The 24,753-nt window shown below is 40.3% G+C and overlaps 1 protein-coding gene across 3 annotated transcripts in view; it reads right to left on the bottom strand.

The window, feature by feature from the left end:
* The window catches only part of SIPA1L2 (signal induced proliferation associated 1 like 2), a 200,933-nt gene that overhangs the window by 39,227 nt on the left and 136,953 nt on the right, over nucleotides 1-24,753 (bottom strand). For all 3 annotated transcript variants that reach the window (XM_045537008.1, XM_045537006.1, XM_045537007.1), the window contains exons 8-11: nucleotides 23,800-23,957; nucleotides 18,742-19,318; nucleotides 14,894-15,168; nucleotides 1,125-1,382 (exon numbers count right to left, since the gene is read on the bottom strand). In XM_045537008.1, coding sequence (XP_045392964.1) covers nucleotides 1,125-1,382; nucleotides 14,894-15,168; nucleotides 18,742-19,318; nucleotides 23,800-23,957 — 1,268 coding nt within the window. The remainder of the gene's footprint in view (nucleotides 1-1,124; nucleotides 1,383-14,893; nucleotides 15,169-18,741; nucleotides 19,319-23,799; nucleotides 23,958-24,753) is intronic.

Genomic DNA, 24,753 nt, shown 5'->3' on the forward strand with positions numbered 1-24,753 from the left:
CAAATGAAAGTAACACCACTCCTGCACTAACTCTGGAAAGAGTAAGTTGGAGAAAGTAGAGGATGACCACATTTCAATCCTATCAATTAATTCTGGTTAATACTTACATACAGACTTACTATGTGGCAGGCCCAGTTCTAAGCATCTTACATATATTGATCCAGTCAATCCTCAGAATGACCTGATGAGGTCTGTACTGTCACCATGTTTATTTGTCAGGTAAGGAAACTGGAGGCATGGACAGGATGAGTACCAGGCCCAAGGTGACGGCACATCAAGGAGCCAGAGCTGAGATTCCAGTCCACACGGCCTCGCTCCCAGTCCATGATCTGTCGGACCAGAGCCTGACAAGCCATCCTGCAGACATGGCGCATCACCCTACGTCTAGGCACCCCTGCATCTGGGGCCCACTCTGCTACCCTGTCTGCCAACTTGTCATATAACTTAGAGGCCGTGGCATTTCCATGGCCTCTGAGTTAGATAAATAAAATGCACAGGTATTAACAATAACAAAACAAATTCATTATTTTCTTCCCTTAAAATGACCTATGCAAATGAGGCATCCAGAAATTCTCACCAGCTTCTAGTCCTATTGGCTTTCACTTTTAAACAAGTGTATTCTTTCACTGAAAAATGAATTTTAAACTCAACTTGCTTTGCTTAAAATGAGAGAGGAAAGCAAGGAAGGAGTGGTAATGATCTTGGAATCTTTTAAAGTACCACTCACATTATGGTGACGGATTTTAACCACTGATTGTTCAGTTTTGTTTTATTTGTACTCAAGCCTGTTCACTTTTCTTGAGGCTCACGCAGAATAGTTTCTGGGGTATCTTTCCCCAGACGGTTCAGAGAGCCAGTTGACGGGTGCTGGGGGGATGCTGGATTAAGATGAGTAGCCGTGGCCCTGGTAGGCAGGACCCGCATTTTATCAGCACCACGGTGGGACCAGGAGGGGGCTGGACTCTAGGCACACTTGCATCTTGCCCCGCTACCCAGCCTACCACCTTGTTATGAACAAGCTAACTTAGAAGTGATTAAGCCAAGTAAAAAGACCTTCCCTACAATTTCAAGTTCTCACCCCAGTTACATAAGGGCCATCCTGGAGGAAACAGCACCAGCATTACCTCGTGCCATCAGGTAGCTTCCGGTCGAAGGAAGTGCTGCGAGGAATGGCAGCCTGGGCCTGCTGGAGCAGCTGCTGGCACTGCAGCCGGTCCGGCGTGCCGGGGACGGGCGAGGCTCTGGGGACAGGCTGCAGAGCAGGCGTGGGCACCCGGTGCCATGTGGTGTTCCTCCTGAAGGGGGTCTTGTATTCACAGGGGGTGCCTTCACTGTCAAGTTTGTATTCCACCATGGGGATGCGGCAGAGCTCTGAACACCCTCTGTTGGGCCAAGAAGAGATGGTGAGAGGGAGGCTCACAGCAGAGCCATCAGCATGGCTTGCTCGTGGTGGTGCCCATCAGCACACATGACGCTACGTGAGCTCCTTGAGGCTCCCAGTCAATGACACAGAGCAGTCATCCCTAAGGAGCATCTTACCTACGACAAAACAACATTCCCTTACTATTCAGTTCCTCTCCTGACAGCAATTACTGAGTTCGGGAATTAAAAAGGCCGTTTGTGCCTTTGCCTGGCTGCTGTACAGGTGCACACATCATCCACATTGGCACCTGCTCATGTGGTCGTATGGTTATCAAAATGCTCAACTACCAGTGGGTGAGGAGCCATTGCCCTAGATCTCCACATACAACTAAAAGGATTAACACCAGGCACGACAGAGGCTCAAGGACTCTAAAGGTTGTTAAGTATTTTAAATACATTTCGGGGACAACAAGTACTACTAACTGTAATTAGAAATCAAAAGCCCAAAGATATTAAACACCTTGCTCAAGGTGACTCAGCAGGACCAAGACTGGACCTCTGGCCTCCACATCTCTGCCCACAGACCCTAGAAATAAGACAACCCAAACCAATGTCAGTCACTTTTAGGGCTGATGGAAATGCTCATTATCTTATTTGTGGTGACTGTTTAATACATATCCCCAAACTCATCCAACTGTATGCTCTGTATACATGCAGTTTATTATATATCCACTACACCTCAATAAAGTTGTAAGAAAAATCTTTTTAAATAGGAGAGAAGCTTCCTTCTGTCTGACACTTTGTGTTTCAAGAAAGCCTTTAGTCAAATGCAACATAACAGAACGCCAATCAACTTAGCAAAAGTACTGGACCAAGTGTGAAGCTCTGTAAAACTGAGTTTAACCCGAGTGTTCAACATGTTGAAGTTGGTGGATTCTAACTGGTTTCTCTCTCTGTGGTTCCTTCTTATTACAAATCCTGTATGAGATTTGTCTTCCTGAAGAACTTCAGCGTCTCCTTATTGCCTTCTGGTCAGACTTCACGTGCCTGTGCCTGGCACTGACTGTCCCACCATCCTCCCGCAGCCACACGCCGACATAGCACAGCCTCCCACGCGGCCTCTGAGCACCTGAAGTGAGCTAGTGCCATGCACGAATGCAGTGATTTCACCTTCATTAATTTAAATTTAAAAACCAACACTTGGATTCATTTTTCATGGATGCTTAGAATCACTTAGGTATGTGAATCTAATTTTTCAACTACATATTTTGTGAAATCAAAACACAGCAAGTATTTGGGATGAAAACTTCACATTGGAATTGAGATACGCTATAACAGTAAAATATACCACAGAGTTTGAAAACCTAATAGAAAAAATAATAATGTAACCTATCTCACTAATAATTATTAAATATTTTGGATGCTAAAATATATTGGTAAAATAATTTCACCTGTTTCTCTTTACTTCTTTTAATATGGCTACTGGAAAATTCAAGATGAAATATTCCTACTGGGCAGCCCTGCTATAGAGGAACCTGTTGGTCAATAACCTGGCCTGCCTACAGTTCCCTGTGCATATCTTATCTTTCCCCAGCTGGCTGGTCCACCCCATGCCCCATTCCGGGCAATCACATCTTCCAATCTGGCCCAGATCTCAGTTCAAATCCCACCACCACCACACGATCTGTGCTAAATAGCGCGAAGGCCAGCAAGCCACGGTATAGATTTGAATAAAGGTGTGCGCGCTCTACACAGGTGCCCTGGCCAGGCACAGGCTTGTGGGCAGAGAAGAGCAGCTGGACTTCAGTGGTCACTCACCTCTGCAGGCAGGTGCCTTTCTGATAGAGCCATAAAACTGCACGCAGCAACCCTGTCCCTGGCTTACGGTGGCCTTGTCTACTTATGATGCAGTATCACGCTTTTGGCTCTGGCTAATTGACAGATATTGCCGTTAGGCATTTTATATATGTATTCTCTCTCTCTCTCGGTAGTTTGCAAACTTCAGTGACAGACCCAAATATATCTTTAACCAATATGCATAAATAGAATCAAGAACACTGAACATGGGTGATAAATAAACTTTAGTAGATTAAAAATGCTTCACCTATATAGTCTGAACAGATATTTTAAACTACAGTTATATAATCAGGAATCAGAGTCACATGTCATCTTTTCTACTGAGTCTGAAGAAAGTGAAAAACAGTTAGTAAAATCCGTCACAGTCCAGGGAAAACCTGAGCGTCCATCATGTCAAAGACAGGTATGTTTTTTAGTCACCACAGTCACTCTATTAAACTGGAGGCAGAGCTTCCCAAAGGTTACCTGCTAGACACATTTCCCATGTGCTCAAATGATCGGTCAGGCACTTAAGACCCTTTAGCCAGAAAAGTACGATTTAAGTCAGGTATCTCTTAAGTTTCCCATCAATTACACAGTGCAAGTAGTACTGTTAACTGGATCAAAGCCAGCCTGCAGAGCCAATTGGTACAGTTCACCAAGGACGCAGGAAGACCAGGTAAGTCTCAAATTTGAATGCTGGGGCAAATCACTCTAATCGACCATGTTCACAAAGCAGTCAGCATCCCAAGCCAGTGTCTCTTCCTAAACATTCCAGATTCAACATAAAAAAACCTTCCTAATATTTGCCTTTTGAGAAATCTACTAGAGTATCACTCTCTTAAAAAGCAGACTTCCAAGGTCAGTAATGGCACAGGAAAACCGTTTCGGCCCCTTTTGAAAATCATCACAAAAGAACAAGGAGAACAAGAAACAAAAACAACCTCAACTGTCAACAGAACTTGGAGATACCTGAAACTCTAAAACACGGTAAGTCAAGTCAGAAAGAAGGTAAATGGAAGAAAGACTATGGTATAGTGGAGTAGAAGGCAAAACCCAAGGGTGTGCAGAGGGCAAATCAACAGGAAGGAAGACCATTCACCTTGCAAGATTCCAAAAAAAGGTGCAGGGACAGAAGTACCTGGCACGGCAGTGGGCCAAGTGAAGAGAAGGTGTATGGCATGGGGGTTACTTAGAAAGCAGGGGACAAAGAGAAGGTTGGCCCTGGGCCCTGAGGTCCTCATGGCACCTGGCCCAGTCAGGCAGTAACCCCTTTTTTACCGCTGGGGGGCCGGAGCAGTGGTCTCTAGAAAACTCAGCTGAAAGGATGCCGACTCACGGCCAGAGGCACAGAAGAGACCAGGATGTACTTGAAAAGGTTGAGTCACACACTCCTAGGCAAGATGAGACCCAGGGTCACTTCTTTCTTCAAACCCAGCCTCACAGTGCTTATCACCCCACAGGGAGGAAAGAATGTCATTCTTTAGTGAAAAGACAAGTAGAAGCAAGCCACCCACGTCCTCTGCAGTGAAGCCCACTGACCAACCAGATACTCAAAGAATAAGGAACTTCTGAAATTTAAAAACATGATAGCTAAAATTAAAAATAAAAATCCAGAGACAGTGGGAAGGTGAATTGAGAAACACTCCCCCAAAAGTTACAGGATAGAGAAACATAAGAAAATTGAAATTCAATCCAAAATCTACCAAAGAGTGGTACCAGAAAAGAGAGAAAAAAAGGTGGAGAAAAAATTAAGAAGTAATACAAGAAAATTTCCAGGACTAAAATATATGTAAGACCAGATAAAAAGGTCCACGGGGTGCCCAGCCCAATGGGCGAAAAAAAGATCCCTGCAAAGATGAATCACTGTGGCATTCAGACTCCTGGGTTAAAGCAGAGACCCTAAGTTTCTAAGGATTGGGGCATGGAGCGGCTCCACGCTCCTCAACAGCTACACTGGGAGGTACAAAATATAATAAAGGTAGTGCTTTTAAAATCCTGGGTGAAGTTATTTCTAACCTGTCCAATCAATAGTATTTGGAGCTTGGGACAGAGAGAGAGAGGGAGAAAAAAAAAACCATCAAAAACAACACCCTAATTTTTGACTTGGGAAGGTGAATTCATGGTCATGCGACCTTTTGAGAATGCGGGAAGAGGAGACTGAATACATCCTCCCGAAGAGGTACTTATGCCTGTTTGCAGAGGATGAGATAGTGATTTCTTTGTGCATGAGTAAACTTTGGTTCTTATCTTTTAACTCTAACTGCTCATCCCAAAGTAAAATTCCTCTCTTATCTAACTTAAATTACTCTAGATTTACTGAGTTTGACAGTTAAATTACTGGTCAAACTCAATAACTCAAAATTTACATTGGATTGCATTTTTTTTTCTTTTTTATAAAATGCCGAGGCTCTACAATTTTTACTCATGGACTTACTTTGTTTCCAAGTGTTTTTCTATTTAATTAGATACCACATCCCTGGGACTATTGATTTATCCACATGGCCAACTACCTAATTAGAAATCACAAAGGCTGGATGGATATGACAGAAGACACCAAAACATCAAGAAAACCTACTCTTGTCTTCCACCCTCCCTAATCGATGCTCTAAGCAAGTCACTGGATGCTCAAATAAACTCCAGGCTTTTCTTGCATCTCAAAGTTTGCAGCTGTCTGAATAATGCACTTCAGGGAACCCGTAATCGACTACCACCAAAGTTAAAGGTCTTGGAGTTATATTTTCAACGAAAGGAAGACGAACTTTGAATCTTGTGGCTCAAAAGCTTACTTTCCAGTGCTTGTTTGAGCTTCAAGTTTATTTGTTTGGGCTTTTATGAAGAGGAAGGAAAGAAAGATGAGACAGATGGCTGAGTAGTGTGGTCTACTTAATTCATGCCCATATATTGCAGTTTGTAATAAGACACTGTAAGTTAGCTTGAGTCTTGGAAGAAAAACATCATATAAATGCATAATCATGGCAAACATTTTAAAGAGTGCTGGCAAAAACCTGTGCAATGCATTAGGTTGAAGAGAGAATCAGGGTGGAATTTCATTCCCAACCGCTTCCAGAAAGTAAAATGTGAAAGGTATTTTAAATACTAAAAAACGGCATTCTTTGCTCTACTGAAAATTAGCTTACTCTCAAAAGAATGGTTTTATCTTAAAAATTTCATTATGTGACTCTTTTATGGCAATCAGTCTTATAAACTAGATTTTGTTGTGTTTACTTCTATGACTAAGATGTCACACATATAGTACTGATTATAATGAAGTTGTCATCAAACCTAGTCAAACTTAGTTCTGCTCAGTATGTATGAGAAATTCCTTAAAGGATACATATAGAATATTCAACCAATTTTTAGGAAAATGGAAAAGGCACAAAAGAAGAACTAGAAATTAGCCTGCAGAGGCCCTCAGGCTGCAGTGCCTATCAGAAACAATCTGCATTTGCCCTTCCTCCTTTTTGGGTGGTTCTAGCACAGGACACCAGGCAAAATAACCTAGCTCATGTAGAGCGTCAGACCTGGGGCTGGCGGGGAGAGATGGGGCACACGGCAAGTATTTCTGATCATTAAGTAAAGGCCAACTGAAACCCAGACAGACCAAATGCAAAAGACTTAACACAAAATGACATTCCTGAAAAAAATGAGCTGTTAAACTTGTAAGTGAAATATTTTTAAAGAAAAGACAGGTCTTTTGCTTTCCTGCTACAGTATAAAAATTCAGACTTCATTGATACATGCACTTGACTTCCTTCAGACATACCAAATCAAGTCAATGGATGAGAACTGCATTTCTAAGCTTCCGGTACATTCATTAACATTGGATTGCCAATAGGAGATACTAAAAAATGTTATATAAGGCTGTGGGATCACTTACAGGTAAGCATATAGCTCCATAGCAAATGTACACATCACTGACTTATGCTTTTAATTACTATGCTAGGTAAGGATCAATAAAGACTTAGCTTTTTTTTTTTGTTTAAACATTTCTTGTCCAGCCGATAACTTTTCTGAGTCTCTCTCTCACTAGTAGTTCTTGGAAGATAAAACACTTTGTAGACCAAGGTCACTGAAAATGTGCTAGTTAGTTAAAAATGTGACACTGCAAAACTGTAAGAATGACAGGCTGTTCCACTGGTTGGAGTCCTCAGAGGGTCTCACATTTTATTGCTGCATTCTGAAAATACTACTACTTGCCCTTCTGAACTCACCACTGTGGACTTCCTGGGATGGCTTAATCCCATACGAGGGACATTCATTAACTTATTCACATCCATGGGCTCATGGGCTTTCTCCCCAGCTTCCTATTGGCTGAAGCAGTTCTTCCTGCTAGAAAATTTCTTGGCCTACAACTGCTACCACTTCCTGGCTGCCGGGTGGGACCAGCAAAGAGCAGGTGTCCACCCTTGCTCACAGTCAACAGGCACCCACGGTGCTGCCAAGCACTGCAGTGTACGCACCCTGTAACTTCAGAGACACCTTGAGAAGTCCCCAAGATGGCATCCTCCCACCCAGGCCCATTCCTTTAAAATACACCTCTGGTTTCCTGGAAGAGCCCTCCATTTATCATCAATATTTGGACAACTGGAAGTACAATCCCTGCTGGTCAGGCTGGGGACTTGGTTCTAAAGCACTGATCGCTGTAACCTCTGCAGACTGACCATCAGAACCCTCCCTGTTTTAGTCCAGCCAAGTTGTACGGTTTTCTCCTTTTGTTCCCAATAGGAACCCCAGGCATCAATCAAACTGTTCTCCATTAAAGAGTCTGGGCTCTGGGCTCAAAACCCAGACCTGCCACTGTGTAGCTTAGAAATGTGACAACCTCTTCAGACCTTCCTCCTGAAAACAGAATGTTAAGAGCAGAGGGTATGTCAAGATTAAATTATACACAATATGTACACTTCCTGAAGTGACAGCTTCATAAGAAAGAAGTTCAACACAAAGACATGATTACTTTTCGCTTCTACAAAAAGGAAGAAACCAATATTAAACTACAAAAGGCACACAAACTTTCACGAAAATCCTAGATAATAGACGTTTATAGAATTCTAGAATTTTAAAGTTTAATTTTCAAATTAAAAAAAGATTTAGAGCTGTAAAATTCCTTTCATCTACATTCATCTACAGAACACTATATCATTATCCTATTATTTTATTCTTTTCATCTTACATAAAAGTAGGACACATAATTTTGTATCATGCTACTTCAAAACTAAGAAAGGGCAAAAGTCCTGGGGGAATGATGAGTGGCACAACAAAACCAAAAACCTAGAAAACTGAGAAAGTTTAAAGGAATAACGCATACTCTCACCTAAAAAGGAATTAGCTAGACCAGGTAAACCATAGACTGTGCAGCCACAGCTTAATCTAATCACATGATTGTCACTCTCATTTACCATACTCTGCAATTGCACAGCAGTCCCCAACCTTTCTGGCACCAGGGACTGTTTTCATGGAAGACAATTCTTCCACGGACTGGAGAGGGAAGGATGGTTTTGGGATGATTCAGTGCATTACATTTACTGTGTATTTCTATTATTATTACATTGTAATATACAATGAAATAATTATACAACTCACCACAGCTTGGGGACTTCTGGCCTATTGGTTTTACTTTACTTGGCTGCATCATACAGAACCTTTAGCTAAGCCCAATAACCTAACAAAAAGTCTCACCATGTACTGCAATGCTATGCTTTACTTTCAAGCTATCAACCTACCTTGTATAGCACTTTACAGTTTTCCACACACAACATTTGATTTTCACAAAAATTTGTGAGGTACGAAGAAAATCTTAATTTTTCAGAAGGGTCAGAGAGATGGGAAAGATGACATAGCTAACTAAAGACAGGGTTCACACTGGAACTCAGGTCCTTCGACCTGAGTTGAAGTTCAGTGCTCTCTCCAAAACACCTGGCTATTATTACTGTTTTTTTTTTTTTTTTTTTTTTTTTTTAAGAAAACCATCAAAGAACAGTTAATGCAGTCCACATTATGTCCTATTTTCCACTAGGTGCTAAAAGAATCTTTGGAAACAAAAGCAGATCCCCTCAAATAAATTAAATGCTTTTTTTTATATTATGCACTTTGTAAAAGAACCCTTTTATAGCCTAGGGATTAAAGTAATCACTGATATTTTAATCATTTTAATGTCTGTTATGCTAATAGCCTGCTAATAGCTAAAAGACTCTCCAAATCATCCAACAAGGTGACAGGGGTAATTGATGCTCATTCACTTAAATCACAAACTCTTCCTGGTACATAAAAAATCAAAAGCTTCCAACAGGGACATAACCACATAGTATAACTTACTGTAAATGTTAGGGTGGTGCCATACATAAAATAGGCACTAAATATTAATTCACTTTTTAACACATTTCCTTAATTTACAGATAGAAATAGATACCTAGACTATAGGTAGAAAAAGGGACATTTAGATCACAAACCCACTTGACCAAGCCCTCAGAGAAAAAGGTGTGTATCAGACAAAATAGGAAGTGAGGCTGCCTGCATTGAGTAATCATCAGCTTCCTTCCCTCCTCCTTTCCTTCCTCACTAGTCACAGACACGGGGGCAGACTGTGTCTTTGTATCCTCAGTACCTAGAGCACAGCCTTGAACAGAGGCTCAGAAAGTTCTTGCTGAAACCAACTGCTTCCTTTTTTTGTTGTTTGTTTCTTAGAAAGCTTGAGAGCAGCAATAACATTTTACTGCATTGTAATATTCCAAAATTAAACAGACAAGATTCTCAATAGCTACCCGATGCCTGATTTTTGATGAATGTATTCCTGTAAGGGAGAACATCTAATGGCTGTCCATTATCGTGGTCATGGTGTAACTCGTCAAGTAGGAGATGGTTGCTGACCTAACTAACAGAACACTCATGCTTTACTGTCACCTTTTGCATTCCTGTTACAGTGATGGCAACATGCCAACATTCAAAATGCAAAGGAGCATGGGCACTAAAGTGTAGGCTATTAATTGGAGAGGGTGACAGCATTTTCTGCACTACTTTGAGACACTTGTTATCAAGTAATAAGTTACTGCTACAGCTTGAGAAAAACCATTTTTAAAAAGCCAAAATATGAATAGGAAGTACTTTATTTTAGAAGATGAGAAAGACTAAAAAGAGTCCAAAAAAGTCAAGATTACATCTGTCCTGTCCATTTTAACAGTCCTAGTGCCCAGCACAGTTTCTGGCACAAACCAGTTAAGAGTGACTGAAGGAATGAGTGAACACAAGGCCATCTACCTTACAGTCTGTCATCCTGCGTTCTTACTTTAGGGAGTGAGAGAATAATCTGAACATTAGACTGGAGGAAGTGGCAAAGGACTCAGAATAGTGAGTGTATTTTAGGTTGCTTTTACAACCTCAAGTTCTGTATTGTTTTTACATTAAAATTCATTACTGGTAGGGCCATAAAATAATATCAGATCAGATATAAGTAATTTTTATTATCCATACAAATAATAAACTCTAATTAAAACTTTAATATAAAAGCTTGAGTCCAGATTTCAACTCACCATCTACATATATATATATATATATATATATATAGCTAAACTGATAAAATTGAGTTTTCCTTCCTATTTCTATTTCCATATCTTCCTCTCTGTATACTTCAGGGACTTGGTCAGGCAACAGACAGCAAAACAGAAGAGGAGAACATAAAGTTTTAATTTTATAGCATGATGAGAAAATAATAATTTAGACTCATGATAACATGAGGAAATTTCTACTGTTTTGCATTCTACAGAAGAATGTCTTGTACAGTATGCCAAACAAAGTATGAAAAATCACACAAAACAGATGCATCGTAGCAAGGAATTTCATTTCCATTTTTATTGGACATATTTACTAAATTCACTCACATTGTATAACAACTCATGCATAATTCTGATGAGTTGTTACTTCCTTTACATCAGCCTTTTAAGTTGATATGCTTTCCTTAAATGACACTAATAGAATGTCAGTCACCTTTGAAGGCTAGAGGCTGGGGCCATCCTAGGGGCTGTAAACCATCCCTTGCAAAAAACAAGAAAGCTCTTAATTAAGCATCTCCAGCAAATGCAACTCTTCATCTCTGCCACAGAGACTGCCTGCATGGGGGAACACCAGCCCCCTTTAAAACCTCATTTCCACCTGAAGAGTGCTATTCCCGAACTGCCTCTTGCCACTCACTCCCCACGTCTATGAATTCACTCCAGGATACATCCCAGCACGAGATCAGTTAATAAGCATTCCCAAAGGGGGACTCCTCCCTGCTTGTTGTTCCCTGGAACTCCATGAGGAAAACTAAAAATGGCTCTGCCTTCCTTTCAAGCTGAGGGACAGCTACACTGTCATCACCCTTAGGCTGGAGAATGGGACTTCAAAACCCCAGTGGCTTTTGATTCAACATAAATACTTTCCCTACTAAAGACTTCATTTAATCCAGCAGCTTCTGAGTTGGAACCAAACACCTTCTGACCTGAGGACAACAGAAGCCAGTCTATTAAATGACAGGCCTTCTGACATGCTGCCCACAGGAGCAGCTGGGCTCCGAGTCAAATGATTTTCTCACTGATACCCTGTAAAATGAATATTGAGAGGATAACTGGCAAAAATGAAGCATTTTTCACAATGTTTATAAAGACTAAAATATCTTATATAATTCGTTAATTTGACTATTTTTGTAGTCCTGTGGTGCTTACGTTAAATACAATTTAAAAGAAAATTTTGTATGTATATGTAATATACACACAAAAATACATACATGCATATACATGTCCATTTAAATGATTTTTTTCTCTGACAAGCACTAAGAACCAATTTGTGAAGGAAGATAGAGGTAATTTTCCATGCCACAAATCAAATGTGTAGCTTTAGCTTGAGGCAAATCTTTGTATATTTTGCTGTAGGGTTAACGATACTGAAGGATGTTTAGTTTAAAGGGTTTGTATTTTAAATTTTAAAATGAGTCAAGTGTTATTCACTTCCCCTTTAGCCCTTCCCTCTGCCAGTTTCTTAACAAATCTAATAATGCAGAAGGCTACACACGCCAGTGCAAGGATCAAACTGAAAATGCCATTTCCTACTCACACTGCAGTCTAAAGCAAGGGGTTGGAGTCTGTCTGATGACAGCGCATACTTCTATCAGGGCACCCAGATAGTCGCAGGCAGAAAACAAATCCAAAACTAACAAAAATATGGATTAAAAAATTTACAAATTCAGATTCACAGAAAATTGGAAAACTGAATTAAGAGTTTTAAATGATACACGCTAGGCTTAAAAACTTCATGACATGCAGAAATGTGGGTGATGGGTGTACCAATTTTGGAGTGTTGCTAACTAAGCAAATAGCTAATTCTAATCCTTCTGGCTAAAGTTAAAATATAGAAGACAGTTATTACAGATTAATTGGAAGGAAAAAACCTTTATCTTTAGGGAATGACATTAATGAGACTCCTAGGAAGCAGGAGCAAAATCTCTAAATAAATATCTTGACTAGTTTCAATAAGAGAATTTGCATTTAAAACAAGCATTTAAAACAAAGAATTAATTATGTGCAGACCAAGGTAGATAACTGGCTCCTTAGAACAAAAACACATCCTTGGATAAAAAGATAACAGCTGCTGGAACTTTTAAGTTGCAGTTTTGTTTATTTGTTTTACCTGAAAAACAACCCAGTATTTCTTAGGAAATTCTGTTCTTCTAATCATATGTTCTAAATACCAAATATAATGATAACTTAACCATTTTTATTAACCAGATCTCTTGAAAGCTTTAAAAGTTTCTCACTGAGCAACAACAGACCAAAACTAAAAATAGGCAAGAAATGTTATTTTTTAATCCAAAGGAAGAACACAGTAACATTTTTGTCCAATTCTGTGGTAGTAACCAGCCTCAGAGAGGACTTGGGTCTCACGAGAGTTACAAATCTGTATTTCTACCAAGGAAGACAGAAAGCTTACTATATGCAAAAATTTCTAATAATTGGCTTAAAATTTACTATAAAAGATTTTCACTTATACAATATTTTAGCTTCTAAGGCCTAAAGAATTTGCCTTTTGTTAATGCCAAGTCTCATTTTTAATAAAGTAGTTTTGCGTCTTTATTTTCTTTGGACTCCTACCACTATGTGTGATTCATGGGATTCTTGGAGAGCAGACAGATTTAACAGGAGAGAATCAGGCAAGGCAACAAGAAACATCCTGACATGGGACTGACACCATAAAGAGGAATTTTGGCACCTTAAACCTTTATTTTATAAACATATTTAACAAATACAGGAAACAAGGCCATAGAAAGTTAGGCTGGGAACAAATGGCAAGTTAAGTAATAGAAACAGACTCTTGGAAAATTTTGCATATTGACCAGAGAGGAAGACGGTGTAAGACTGATCCCTCCAATATGGCAGCCACTAGCCACATGCAGCCAATTAAATCTAAATCAAATAAAATGAAAAATCCATGTCCTCCCCCTTGCACCACATTTCAAGTATGTGATGGCAACATGTGGCCCATGGCTACCGTTTTGGACAGTACAGATACAGAACGTATCATTGCAGAGAATGCTACTGGACAGTGCTGGTGTAAAGGATAGAGAAAGAATAACCTAAGTCTGGAAAGTGGGCACAGCAATCCTGTTATCTTTGGATAAGAATTTCTTTTATAATATGAAAGAAATGAAAATGAATACCCTAAAGTTTTCTTTATTTTAAACTGTGTGGGGTATGGATTACGCTAGAAGGTTCTAAGTGCATTGCATATATCATCTTATTTAATGTTCATAGAAACCACAGGAGGTGGGCGATACTATAATCCCTACCTTAGAGAGAGTAAGTGAGGCTCGGAGAGAGTATGTGAATTACTCAAGGCCACACAGCAAAGGCCTGATTCCAAGCCCAGTTTTTCTCTCCAAAGCCAGAGCTCTTAGGCTGTCTGTAGGAACTCCACCTGGGATGAAGACAGAATGTGCTCTAGACACTGCCACCACACATGCTACGCCACAAATGGCAGGCCACAGCCTGAATGGATGGCTCCTTCTCCGTTAGCATTCGTTTTCCTTCTGGCCTTTTATCTTCTTGATGCTGGGCATGGTTATTTTCTATTTGCAATGGAATAACACTGCTTTCTAATTCCATTCCCATCTCTACCCTCCACCTATCCACCTCTCAGCTTTCCAAGTCTAGCCATTTCTCTTCATGTTTCTCCTGACAGGTTATGACAATGCCCTGATCCAGTTCAACATCTCTCAAGCTTCAATTTGTAGAATGGAGTATTCACCACACAGAATACATCTGTTCCAATATTCCTTCATAGATAAAGGTATTAATCTCTTAAGTATCTTGTTAATAGTGACTTCATGTTACAGAAAGAAATTCTAGTTGTGTAAGTATTTCATTTAGAAAAGGCTGAACTGTGATAAAGAATTTCCTCATAGATTATCTCACCGGTCCAGGGGAACCAAGCTGGTACTCCTCCCCTTAGTTTATAATAGCTCAGCTTTTAAGTATGAAGTTGCTTAAAAATAATTTAACATTTACTACATGCCAGTAGCTTTTTTAGAGCTCTTTTTCAATTGCTCTAGTGGCTGACATCACAATAATACTACCCGGCAATGCACATGACTACGTTTTCTGAGGATCTTGCAAGAGCAGTTAGGACAGCCAAGAAGGAGTGAGCACTGCTTGGGCCTCCCACGCCTTACCTGCGGGGAGAGCCATCGTCGTGGGGCTGGATGATGACCACCTTCACAGTTACAGAAGTCCGGAGCAGGTCAATCATCTGCTCGTGGGTCAGAGTGGCCACGGCCACTTTGCAGATCTCCACCAGGCGACTCCCTTGGCGAAGGCCAGCCTTCCAGGCAAAACCAAAAGGTTCCACGTCTGCTACAATGCCTTCAAAATTCACATGGAAGCCGAGCTGGCCTAGCCCATTCCTCCTCAGGGTCATTTCCACAGTCTCGCAGCCTCTTGTCACTATCTGAGAGAGAAAGTGACTGTTAGAGATGCCCTTCCTGCCCAGGCCGCTGCAGGGCCCTGTCAAAGGTGCATGTATAGGCCTCCACACCAGACCCTCTCCCCTGGGGTCCTCGCGGCCTATGGAGTGCCTGCCTCTCTCTGTCTTTCCCTCAAACTGTCCAACAGAGAATTACCGCAATTGACCTTGGCATCAAGTGCAAAGAACATAACAGAAGTACAACAACGGTTTCATTCTCCAAAGGCATATCTATTCCTGATACAGTGTCCTGCTTTTTTTAGAAGCCACTGACCCAGAGATTGGGAGCTTCAGATGGATTCTGATAATTCCCCCCTACCTTTCTTACATCAATTGACTTGGCTCTTAAGGATATAAATTCCATACTTCTACATGGATTACAGCAACAGAAAAAAATGTGAAGAATTTGGAAATTATTGCAAGTTTCTATCACTAAGCACTAAAATCTATTAGACAATTTCATTCATCTCAAAAAGAACAAAAAAAAAAAAAAAGGCCAAGGCACTTCCAAGCTAACACTTAGTGGCCCACCATTAAGGTTCGGGAAGAGCAACAGCAGAAAGTCAGAAGTGTTAGAAAAAATACTCTCTGTGCACCAGCCCCACGGACATACTGTGGAGGTCCTGTCCCCTAGGGCCCCTTTCCATGCTCGCTGGGGTGGTGGGGACCATTCAAGATCAACAGTGGGGACAGGCTAGCCAGACTCCCTGGCCATCTGTTAACAAGAGAAGTGTGCAGGATGGCGCTCTGGCAGGTGGCAGAGGGACCCTCTGCCCATGAGCTGCCTCTCCTCCACCGGGTCCATGCCCCGGGGGCTGAGGGCGAGCCCAAGCAGTGGAAGCTCCAGTGCATGTGCCTTTCCCAACAGTGAGAGTCTACGACAGTGCCACATAAAGGAACAGGAGAGAAGAAAGGTGGTTCGCATCCCACTCAGTGCACTAAAACCCTCAAAAGTGCTTACTGAGCAGTTTACAGACAATGAAAGAAAAACAGAGGCTCATTAAATATCATTTGATGACTATGACATCACTTATTTGTGGGAAATTTCAAGTCAGGAGGTACCATAATGTCCTTATCCCCAAAAGCCCAGAGGCAATGTATTAAGTTTCAGTTTAATGAATGCTCCATTTCCATGAAGCATGCTCTGAATACATAGATACCTATTTAATAAGACCTATGACAGTAAGTACAGCTGTGGCACCGAGGCCGGTTCCGCATATCACCACAGTTGTCTGATGTTTCCATGGTTACCACAAGTGCACACAGTGCCAGTCAGCATCTCCCAGACAGGCACCACAGTCTGGGACTCAGCAAAACAGGGAAAGGGATTGCTGGTTTTAGTTAGTGGTGAAGTTTTGAAAGATTGAAGTTCCCAAAGTTATGAACTGAATTAATCTAAAACTGTTGAAAAAGTACTTTTGTAATACGTACAATAAATATAAATCTTTCCTTCTTTTTCAACTCTGTTCTAAGCAACCCTACCAAAGTACTACACATGACACGTGCCCTGCCTTCTTTCAAATATCAATGCAACGGGTGAAATTTCACATCTGTGTTAGACTGAAGAGTACTCCAGACTCTGGCTCTTCTGCTTATTCCTCCAGCCACCCGCCATCTCTTCTACTTTGGCTTCTTACTATTTCTTTATCCCCAAAGTCTGAAGGACCAAGTTTTCCATTTATTTGGATTCCTCACATGTTTCTTCGGACTGAATTATCACATGAAAATAGGGGCCTCCTAGCTATATACCCAGGACTGGCTACGGAATTTGTAGAGCCCACATAAAACAAAAATGCAGGGCCCCTTATATAAAAATTATTAAGAATTTCAAGATGGAAACAGCAGAATGTTCAACCAAGCATGGGCTCTTCTGAGAGTGGGTCCCTGTGCAATTGTGCAGGTTGCACATCCACGAAGCCAGCCCTGCCTGGTCCTCTAGGCATAAACTCTCATTTCCCTTCCTGAACCCCAACCTGCATAACAGACCCCTTTAGTTCCATTTTCCACGACCTGAGAATGGACACCGAGTTTACCATCAGCCAAACAGGCAGTCATTCCCAGCCTCTCTTCTATGACTGCATCCTCCTTCGCTTCCCATTTCTGTTGTGACTGCCCTGTACCAACCCTTATGATCTAATCGTCTCAACAGTCTTTGGGTTGGCTTACATCTAGTATCTCATGTTGCAAGTCATCCTAGACACAGAATATATTTCCTAGAATATATTCCTGACATAAGGAACCTTAGTCACATTAACAACACACTCTTCTAGGAAAATAGTAGGACGGGGTCCATGGAATAGCGAATGTGTGAGAGCCCATGTGTAAATACCCATGGAAAGTGTATTTTGGTGGTTAGCGAAGTGGCATTTGTTTCTGCTGTACTTTCAGGAGCACAGATTATGAGGACTCAGTGGATACGCTAAAAAGAAATATCTGCAATTACCAAAAAGGACAATGTATCCTGAGACTCACAATATAAAGGAAGACTCAATTCTCCAGACATATAAACTAATTACATACTTAATCATCCCCAAATGCGAGTCTAGGTTTGTACACATATACCTGAAAATACTGTTGAACACATTTTACTTTAAATAGTCTCCGCAAATTATGAAATTATTTTTCTAAGACTAGCAGGCACTGACATGATTTTGTTCTTTCTCTCTTTCTTTTGGTCTCTAATACCAAAAGACAGACTTACATTTGGTAGAAGAAAAGGGGACAAGAAATGGATATAATTTCTCCTTTTTTCATGATACATAGTTGACTTAACCTTTTCTAATAACAACAACAAAAAAAAATACATCCCCCTTAGAGGAATATTTATATATGATAAAGTCTACTGCCAAAGCATATTATCTTCTTATACCACCAAAAACAATAAAAACTGGAAATAGTTTGATTTATTCTTATTACTCTACTTTATATACCCAAACTAAAATCTGAATCTTACTTTGTTAAAATTACACCATGGACATAACTTAATGGTTTTGACTAAAAATCACATTGTAAAAAGAATCTTTTTTTTTTTTCTTTTTTAAATCTTTCTAACTTAATGGCTAATTCTGCAAGACCTCCTTAAGAAATAGTGGCTAGAAGATTAACAATATATTTAATCTGGCTGATTAAATAAAAATACCTCCTGTATAAACATGCACAAAGTTGAAGCTGCCAACAGGACTCATCATTCATAATGAACAGCAGTTGTGTGCCCATTAATTACCCACTGGGCAGGCGTGTCATCGCGGTCTCTACCGACGAAAACAGTATTTAGTCTACACAATTCTGTTTTTCTTTCAAATATCATAAAAATATATCCCAATATTCTCTCTTGGAAATTGACTTTTCCAATCAATTTATGAAGGATGGTTCTCCACCATTTGTGTATTTAGCAACTAGTCAAAAAACCCCAGCATTTAAAATTAAGCTCTGTATCCCTAAGAAATAGTAATTCATTCTTTAAGTGCTGCAATCATGGTGGGACTTCCTTACGGGAAGCTATTATGAATCTGGGATTGAAGACTTAAGGATGGTGGAAAATACAAAACATGTACTTACTGCTAACCGCTGGACGATTTCCCTTATGTCTTCAGCACAGTTATCCACTGAGGACAGAAGGATACATTCTCCTCTTTCATAAAACACTTTGATACTCATTAATCCAGATGTCCACCCAATAACATCCCTGCAGGAACAGTTAAATACAACATTCTTGGAATCCTTTTCAATCAGCATTATGAACTCATTGGAAATTCCAAGAAGACATTCAATGTCAGCAGACTGGCCGAAGTCCCGTGCTATCACGTGCCACATGATTGCTCCGATGCTGAACAAATGGGCATCCTTCCTTGGCTTTACTTTCTCTTTTTTCTTTGCACCCAGTGTAATAAAGCTGAACTTCACAGAGGTATCCACAGTGGCGGTTGTAACAAAGTTCTCTGCCAGATCTTTCAAGTATTCTTGCCTCGTTCGAGTGGCCATTGCTCGAAACTTTTCTGATTTATGAGCTGCATTTTCTGCATTGATTACTTTGGCTAAAAGGAAGTCCCGAAACACTGCTGACTTTGGAAAAGTTACACCTTTGGGAATTGGTGGACCAAACGGTGGCACGTCTTTTGATCTAGAAACTCCAACACTGAAGAAGAAAAAAGAGAAACAAAATGAGATGGGCTATGATATCATAATATTTACTCTCTAAAATCTGGCATATACCCACAACTTAACTGGTCTATTTTGTAGGTTCGTGTTCTAATTTCTTGATACCAAGGGGGATTTTTTTCTAAGAAAAATGTTTTAAAGTTAGTAGGCAGGAGGTATTATGGGCTGAATTCTGTCCCTGTCAAAATCCACATGTTGAAGTCATAACCCGCAGTACCTGGGAATGTGCCTGTATCTGGAGACAGGGCCTTTAAAGAGGTGGTTAAATTAAAATGAGGCCTTTGGTGTGGGCCCCTAATCCAACTGACTGGTGTTTTTATAAGGGAGGAAATTTGGGCATACAAAGAGATATCAGGGACACATGCACATAGAGGGAAGCCACATGAAGACACAGGGAGAAGACAGCCATCCATAAGCCAAAGAGAGAAGCTTCTGGAGAAATCAACCCCACCAACACCTTTATCTTAGACTTCCTGCCTCCAAGAGAAAGGACATCTTTGTCTTATTTATGATAAAATAGCTGTCTGCTGTCTAAGCCACCTGGCCTGTGGTATCTGCATGGCAGTGCTAGCAAAGGCAGGGGTCATGGATCCACAGCATGCAGGTAAGTTTTAGAAGGCACCGGGTTGGCTCCCTGACTCTGTGGGGCTGGCTACCACTGAGAAAGACAGTAACCCTTCCAGCCAAAGTACATTTAGCCCCAGATGGCTTCATGGAATCTCAATGACATAGGACAGAATGATGGTACTTACAGGGCCAAAATTTTTAAGTGTCAATATTTTTAAGGAAATGCTCACTTTTCTTCATCACATTTAAAAAATATAAAGAAGGATTTATGGGAGTAAAGTTTGCAGAGATCCCAGGGACTGAAACAATCAAATGTATACTGATAACAACCATCTTAATCTATCAAAACCAATAATGTTCTCCTACATCAGACAGCTGCTTTAGTTGTCTCAAGTCCTTTTCTGAATAAGATAAATTATAGAGTGAATCAATGAACTAACAAAGGAATGATTAAGATGAGTAAGCAAGTGAATGAATCCCACAGCATCTTGAGCATCTGCTCCTCAATTACTGAGTAGCTACTACAGACCAAGAAGAATTCATACTAATCCCACATCTGCCTGGGCTGATATCTGCTATGCTGGGGTAATGAAAGGAAGCAATCTTTGCTTTGTTTTCACCACTGTAGAAAATCCTGAGATGAATTAAGACATGAAAACATTCTGGCCAAATTTGTTCTGTAAGATGCCAACTCTTCTTCTGAAATGTGGTTGTTAGACTGTAAAAAGATCACAGGCTCCGGGTATCTCTCACCTGTGCTTTAACTTGCACACTCTTCAGTGGAGTTAATCACGTACAGCAGCAAGACGGATGACTGGCTGTAAAGGGGTCTTCCCTGGTATGAAAGACTGATTTTTCTTATTTTTTTTGTAGAGATGGGGTCTTGCTGTGTTGCCCAGGCTGGTCTTGAACTCCTGGCCTCAAGTGATCCTCCTCCCTCAGCCTCCCACAGTGCTGGGATTATAGGCGTGAGCTACCATGCCTAGCCTCCCAGCAGTATTTTACCCATGGAATGCTAAGAAGGCCAAATTTCATTTGACACTTTGAAGCAGCAGTCCCCAACCTTTTTGGCACCAAGGACAGGTCTCATGGAAGATTATTTTTCCACAGATAGGTGGTGGGGGGAGCAGAGCTCAGGCAGTGATGTGAGCAATGAGGAGTGGCTGTAAATACAGATAAGCTTCACTCACTCGCCCACCGCCCACCTTATGCTCTGTGGCCAGGTTCCTAAGTTTCACGGAAGACAATTTTTTCATGGACTGGCAGAAGCAGTAGGGGAGAGAAGGAGGGCAGGTGGAACTCAAGTTGTGACTCGTGGCCCAGTTCCTCCCAGGCCATGGACCAGTACCGGGCCGAGGCCGAGGGAGTGAGGACCACGGCTTTGAAGGATATATATATTTTTTTACATTAACTCTGTGGCTCTCATGTGACTCTCTGTCTGCAGCTTGCATGCACTTAAGCTTAAAATGTCGAGAAATTTCTTATATCTAAATATGCTCAAAGATGGCTCTCCTTGTGGTATTACACAATGGACAGAGGGAGGCATAGTGACTCTAACTTTTAAAAGGGCAATTCATTGTGGACCAAATTATAGACCCTAATATCTAATTAAAGATTCTCTCTATAATGTATGTTATATCCCTGTTCAGTAAACTGTAATCCTGTACATCTCAAAGTTGTACTAGAGAAGCAGCAGAATTTAATCATGGTTATTTCATGATTACTATGATATTCTGGGCATGGGGATAAAATAGAGATCGCTGGTTACAAAAGTTTATATGATCCTTAACTTTTTCAGCATAGTTGAAATTAGAAGGAATACTCTTTTACCAGATTTGGATAATTCCCAATGTGACGAAATGAGAATGTGTACCAGAATTCCTTATTTTACCCAAACAACCTGATAGCATTTATTAAATAATTTAGATATACAAGACCTCTCTACCAAAAGTAAAAGTAAAAATATGCACATGAAAGGGTTTTAGTAAAGCCTGGTGATAAGAAGCACTCTCTGGACTTGGCACCCTCATGGCATCCAGCTCTACTACTGAGTGTGTTGGAGCTAGTCATTTAATCCTGCCATGCTAAGGATAGGACAAGATTCCTGAAAATTACTATTCTTACTGATTCTTAAAGGAATACTAGTGATGTTTTTAAGTAACATCAATGAAGCTGATGGAGCCACTTACAAAAACGTGAGGTACTCTACTGACTTTGCATTTGACTCTCATTAGTAAATATTAATTTAGTGATAACAATGTGGTTTCTTAAAAGCCAGTGACTTCATCTCTGAGTGATTTGCATATGCTAGCTTCTATCAGAGAAAAAATAATGCAATGTACTTTGTTTATATGTAAGATCTATACTGGTTTCAACATTCTTCCCCTAGTAACTTAATTAAAACCAGAAAACCTAAAAAATAAAAATGAACAGATATAATTTATCTTTATGATTCTATGTACTAGTGAACCACTTCATGATATAAACATAAAGATGGAAAATAATTAAAAGCACTTGATTTCACCTAAAAATAGCAGCCAGTAAAATAACACCAAATACAATAAAGCCCTAGGCTTAAGTTTCCAACCCATTAGGAAGATTCATTTTAAAGTAGTCTTCATAATTACCTTTCATTGGGTGAGATCCCAGAGAAAAAAGCCAACTCAACACGTTTGTACTAATATTATCTATTTTAAGCATATAATTTGTGCAAAATAGATACTAGATTTCTTCAAATAGCATTTATTTAAAGTAGTTCTGAGCTTTTAGGCTAGTGGTGTTAAACCCAGATTTGTATAAGAATGCCATGAGAGGAATGCTGGGACCAACTGCAGGTCTATTACATTAGAACACCGCACAGTGGGTCCAGAGACTCTCTATGTTTAACAAGCTTACTAGGAGGCAAAATTCAGGTTAGAACTAGGGTTTTCAGACTCTGTTCTCCAAAGATGGGTTGGACGTTGGGGTAGAATATAAACTGGCAGCATTTCACATGCAGACTAGCTTCTCTTTTGCCTTTAAGGGGCAAGCTCTGCAAAATTCAAGGGTCCACAATGCTCCCACGACGAATATTCATGTCCCAGGCCTAACCCCAGTGGGAAGCTGAATTCACAACTACTGTTTAAGGTTATAAAGGAAAATAACCTTGGATGAATGCCAGGATTCTAAATAGGTGTTTTCCATAATTCAAGCTATTTTTCTTCATAACCACATTTTTAAGTAGGTACTATTATCCTTAAGACAAGGAATTGAAGGCTAATAAAAATAAAATAACTTCCACAAAGCCCCGTGATAAGCAGTAAAGGTAGACTCAAGCTTGGGTGGAAGGCCCACGCCTTTAGCAATCCCCCACACAGTATGATCCCTCAGCTGCAGCTGTTGTCTAAGGCAGAACCTGAGAGTGGGGGTAAAGACTAAAGTAGGCCTGTCAGAAATGGCCTCAGAATTCCAAGGCGCACACATGGCCTTTTGAAGTCACCAAAGCAAGTGTCAACTCCTGGTTTCAGCAGCCCTGTGGTAGTGTTTCCAAGACCTTTGATGAAAAGAAATACTTCCCTGCCACAATACTTAACTTCTCCTAAAGAAGAACTTAAATGGCAACAACATCCAACTCAAAGGCTGATACCAATTCAACTATTGGTTCTGGCAGGGGCTGGACACAGTTTTTATGGGAAAAACAGAGGAAATGTGTAATCTACCATTTTGAACTGCTGGGCATTTCACTGTTTCAAGGCGGCAAAATGAGAAGAAGGCAATTATTTCTTACAGAAAGTGGCTGAGTAATTAGAAAATTATGAAGTTAGAAATAATTGGACAACAAAGATATTTTGGGGAAAGACGTTCTATTGAAATACATCTGGGAGAATGATAAATAAGGGATTACTGACTCACCTATAACACACATTTTCGGTACATGGATTATGCACTTTGACTATGACAAAGACATGCTGAAAATGAGACCGGATGCTTTTTGGAGTAAAAGGAAGTGCCCCAGGCTCTTGGAAGACGATGGTTACGATGTCATTTCCTATGTGCCTTTTCCTCAGAAGCTGTGGTCGAGAAAGTGAACACACACATACATAGGGTTACCATCAAGTTTTCCTTTAAAACAAAATATTTAAATATATACATTCACTTCTTTCAATTAAAGAAGTGATTTTAAAAAACAGAGTTATTCTTTGGAAGCTAGTGCTCCTAAATTTGGCACGGATAAAGCAAAATAGCTTCATCCAAAAGACCTGTGGAAAGAAACACCTAAAGATTTAAGTTTATCTCTTTTATTTTAAAATTCAACTTGTATTCTCTCTCCTTTTCATCTTTATCCAGTTCCTTCTTTCTTTAACCCTAAATTAACAGCACGTTAGAACTCATAACACTTTAAGTAATTTTATAATTGAAGTTTTTCAATTTAAAAGGAAGAGACAGAGTCCAAGAGAGGGTACAGATTTGCTGAAAACATATTATTACATTGCATGGCCCTAGCCTGTACTGTGTTGCTCCTATAGTAACATGCATTTCTGCAACAAAAATAGAGAACACTGTCATTTTGGTGGATAATAATTCAAACCAATTAACTGAAACCTGGCTTTTTAAATGTAATTCATAAACGCAGAATTCCACTGGATTAATAGCCAGAAAACCCAATAGTTTATAATCTTATAAACCGCAAATCTGGCAGGAGAAAAGGAAGCCCAGAGTAGTACCATTTTACCAGTGTCTTTACTTTGATGTTCCTCCTGCCACGAATGCTCCCTTCACTCAAAGTTTCTCCCAGACAATTCAGGTCTCCACAGATATCACCTCATCTGAAAGAAATTTCCTCTTCAAGACTACTTTGATATCCCA

This window comes from Lemur catta, chromosome 25 (genome assembly GCF_020740605.2).
Source record: "Lemur catta isolate mLemCat1 chromosome 25, mLemCat1.pri, whole genome shotgun sequence".
Lineage (NCBI taxonomy): Eukaryota > Metazoa > Chordata > Mammalia > Primates > Lemuridae > Lemur > Lemur catta.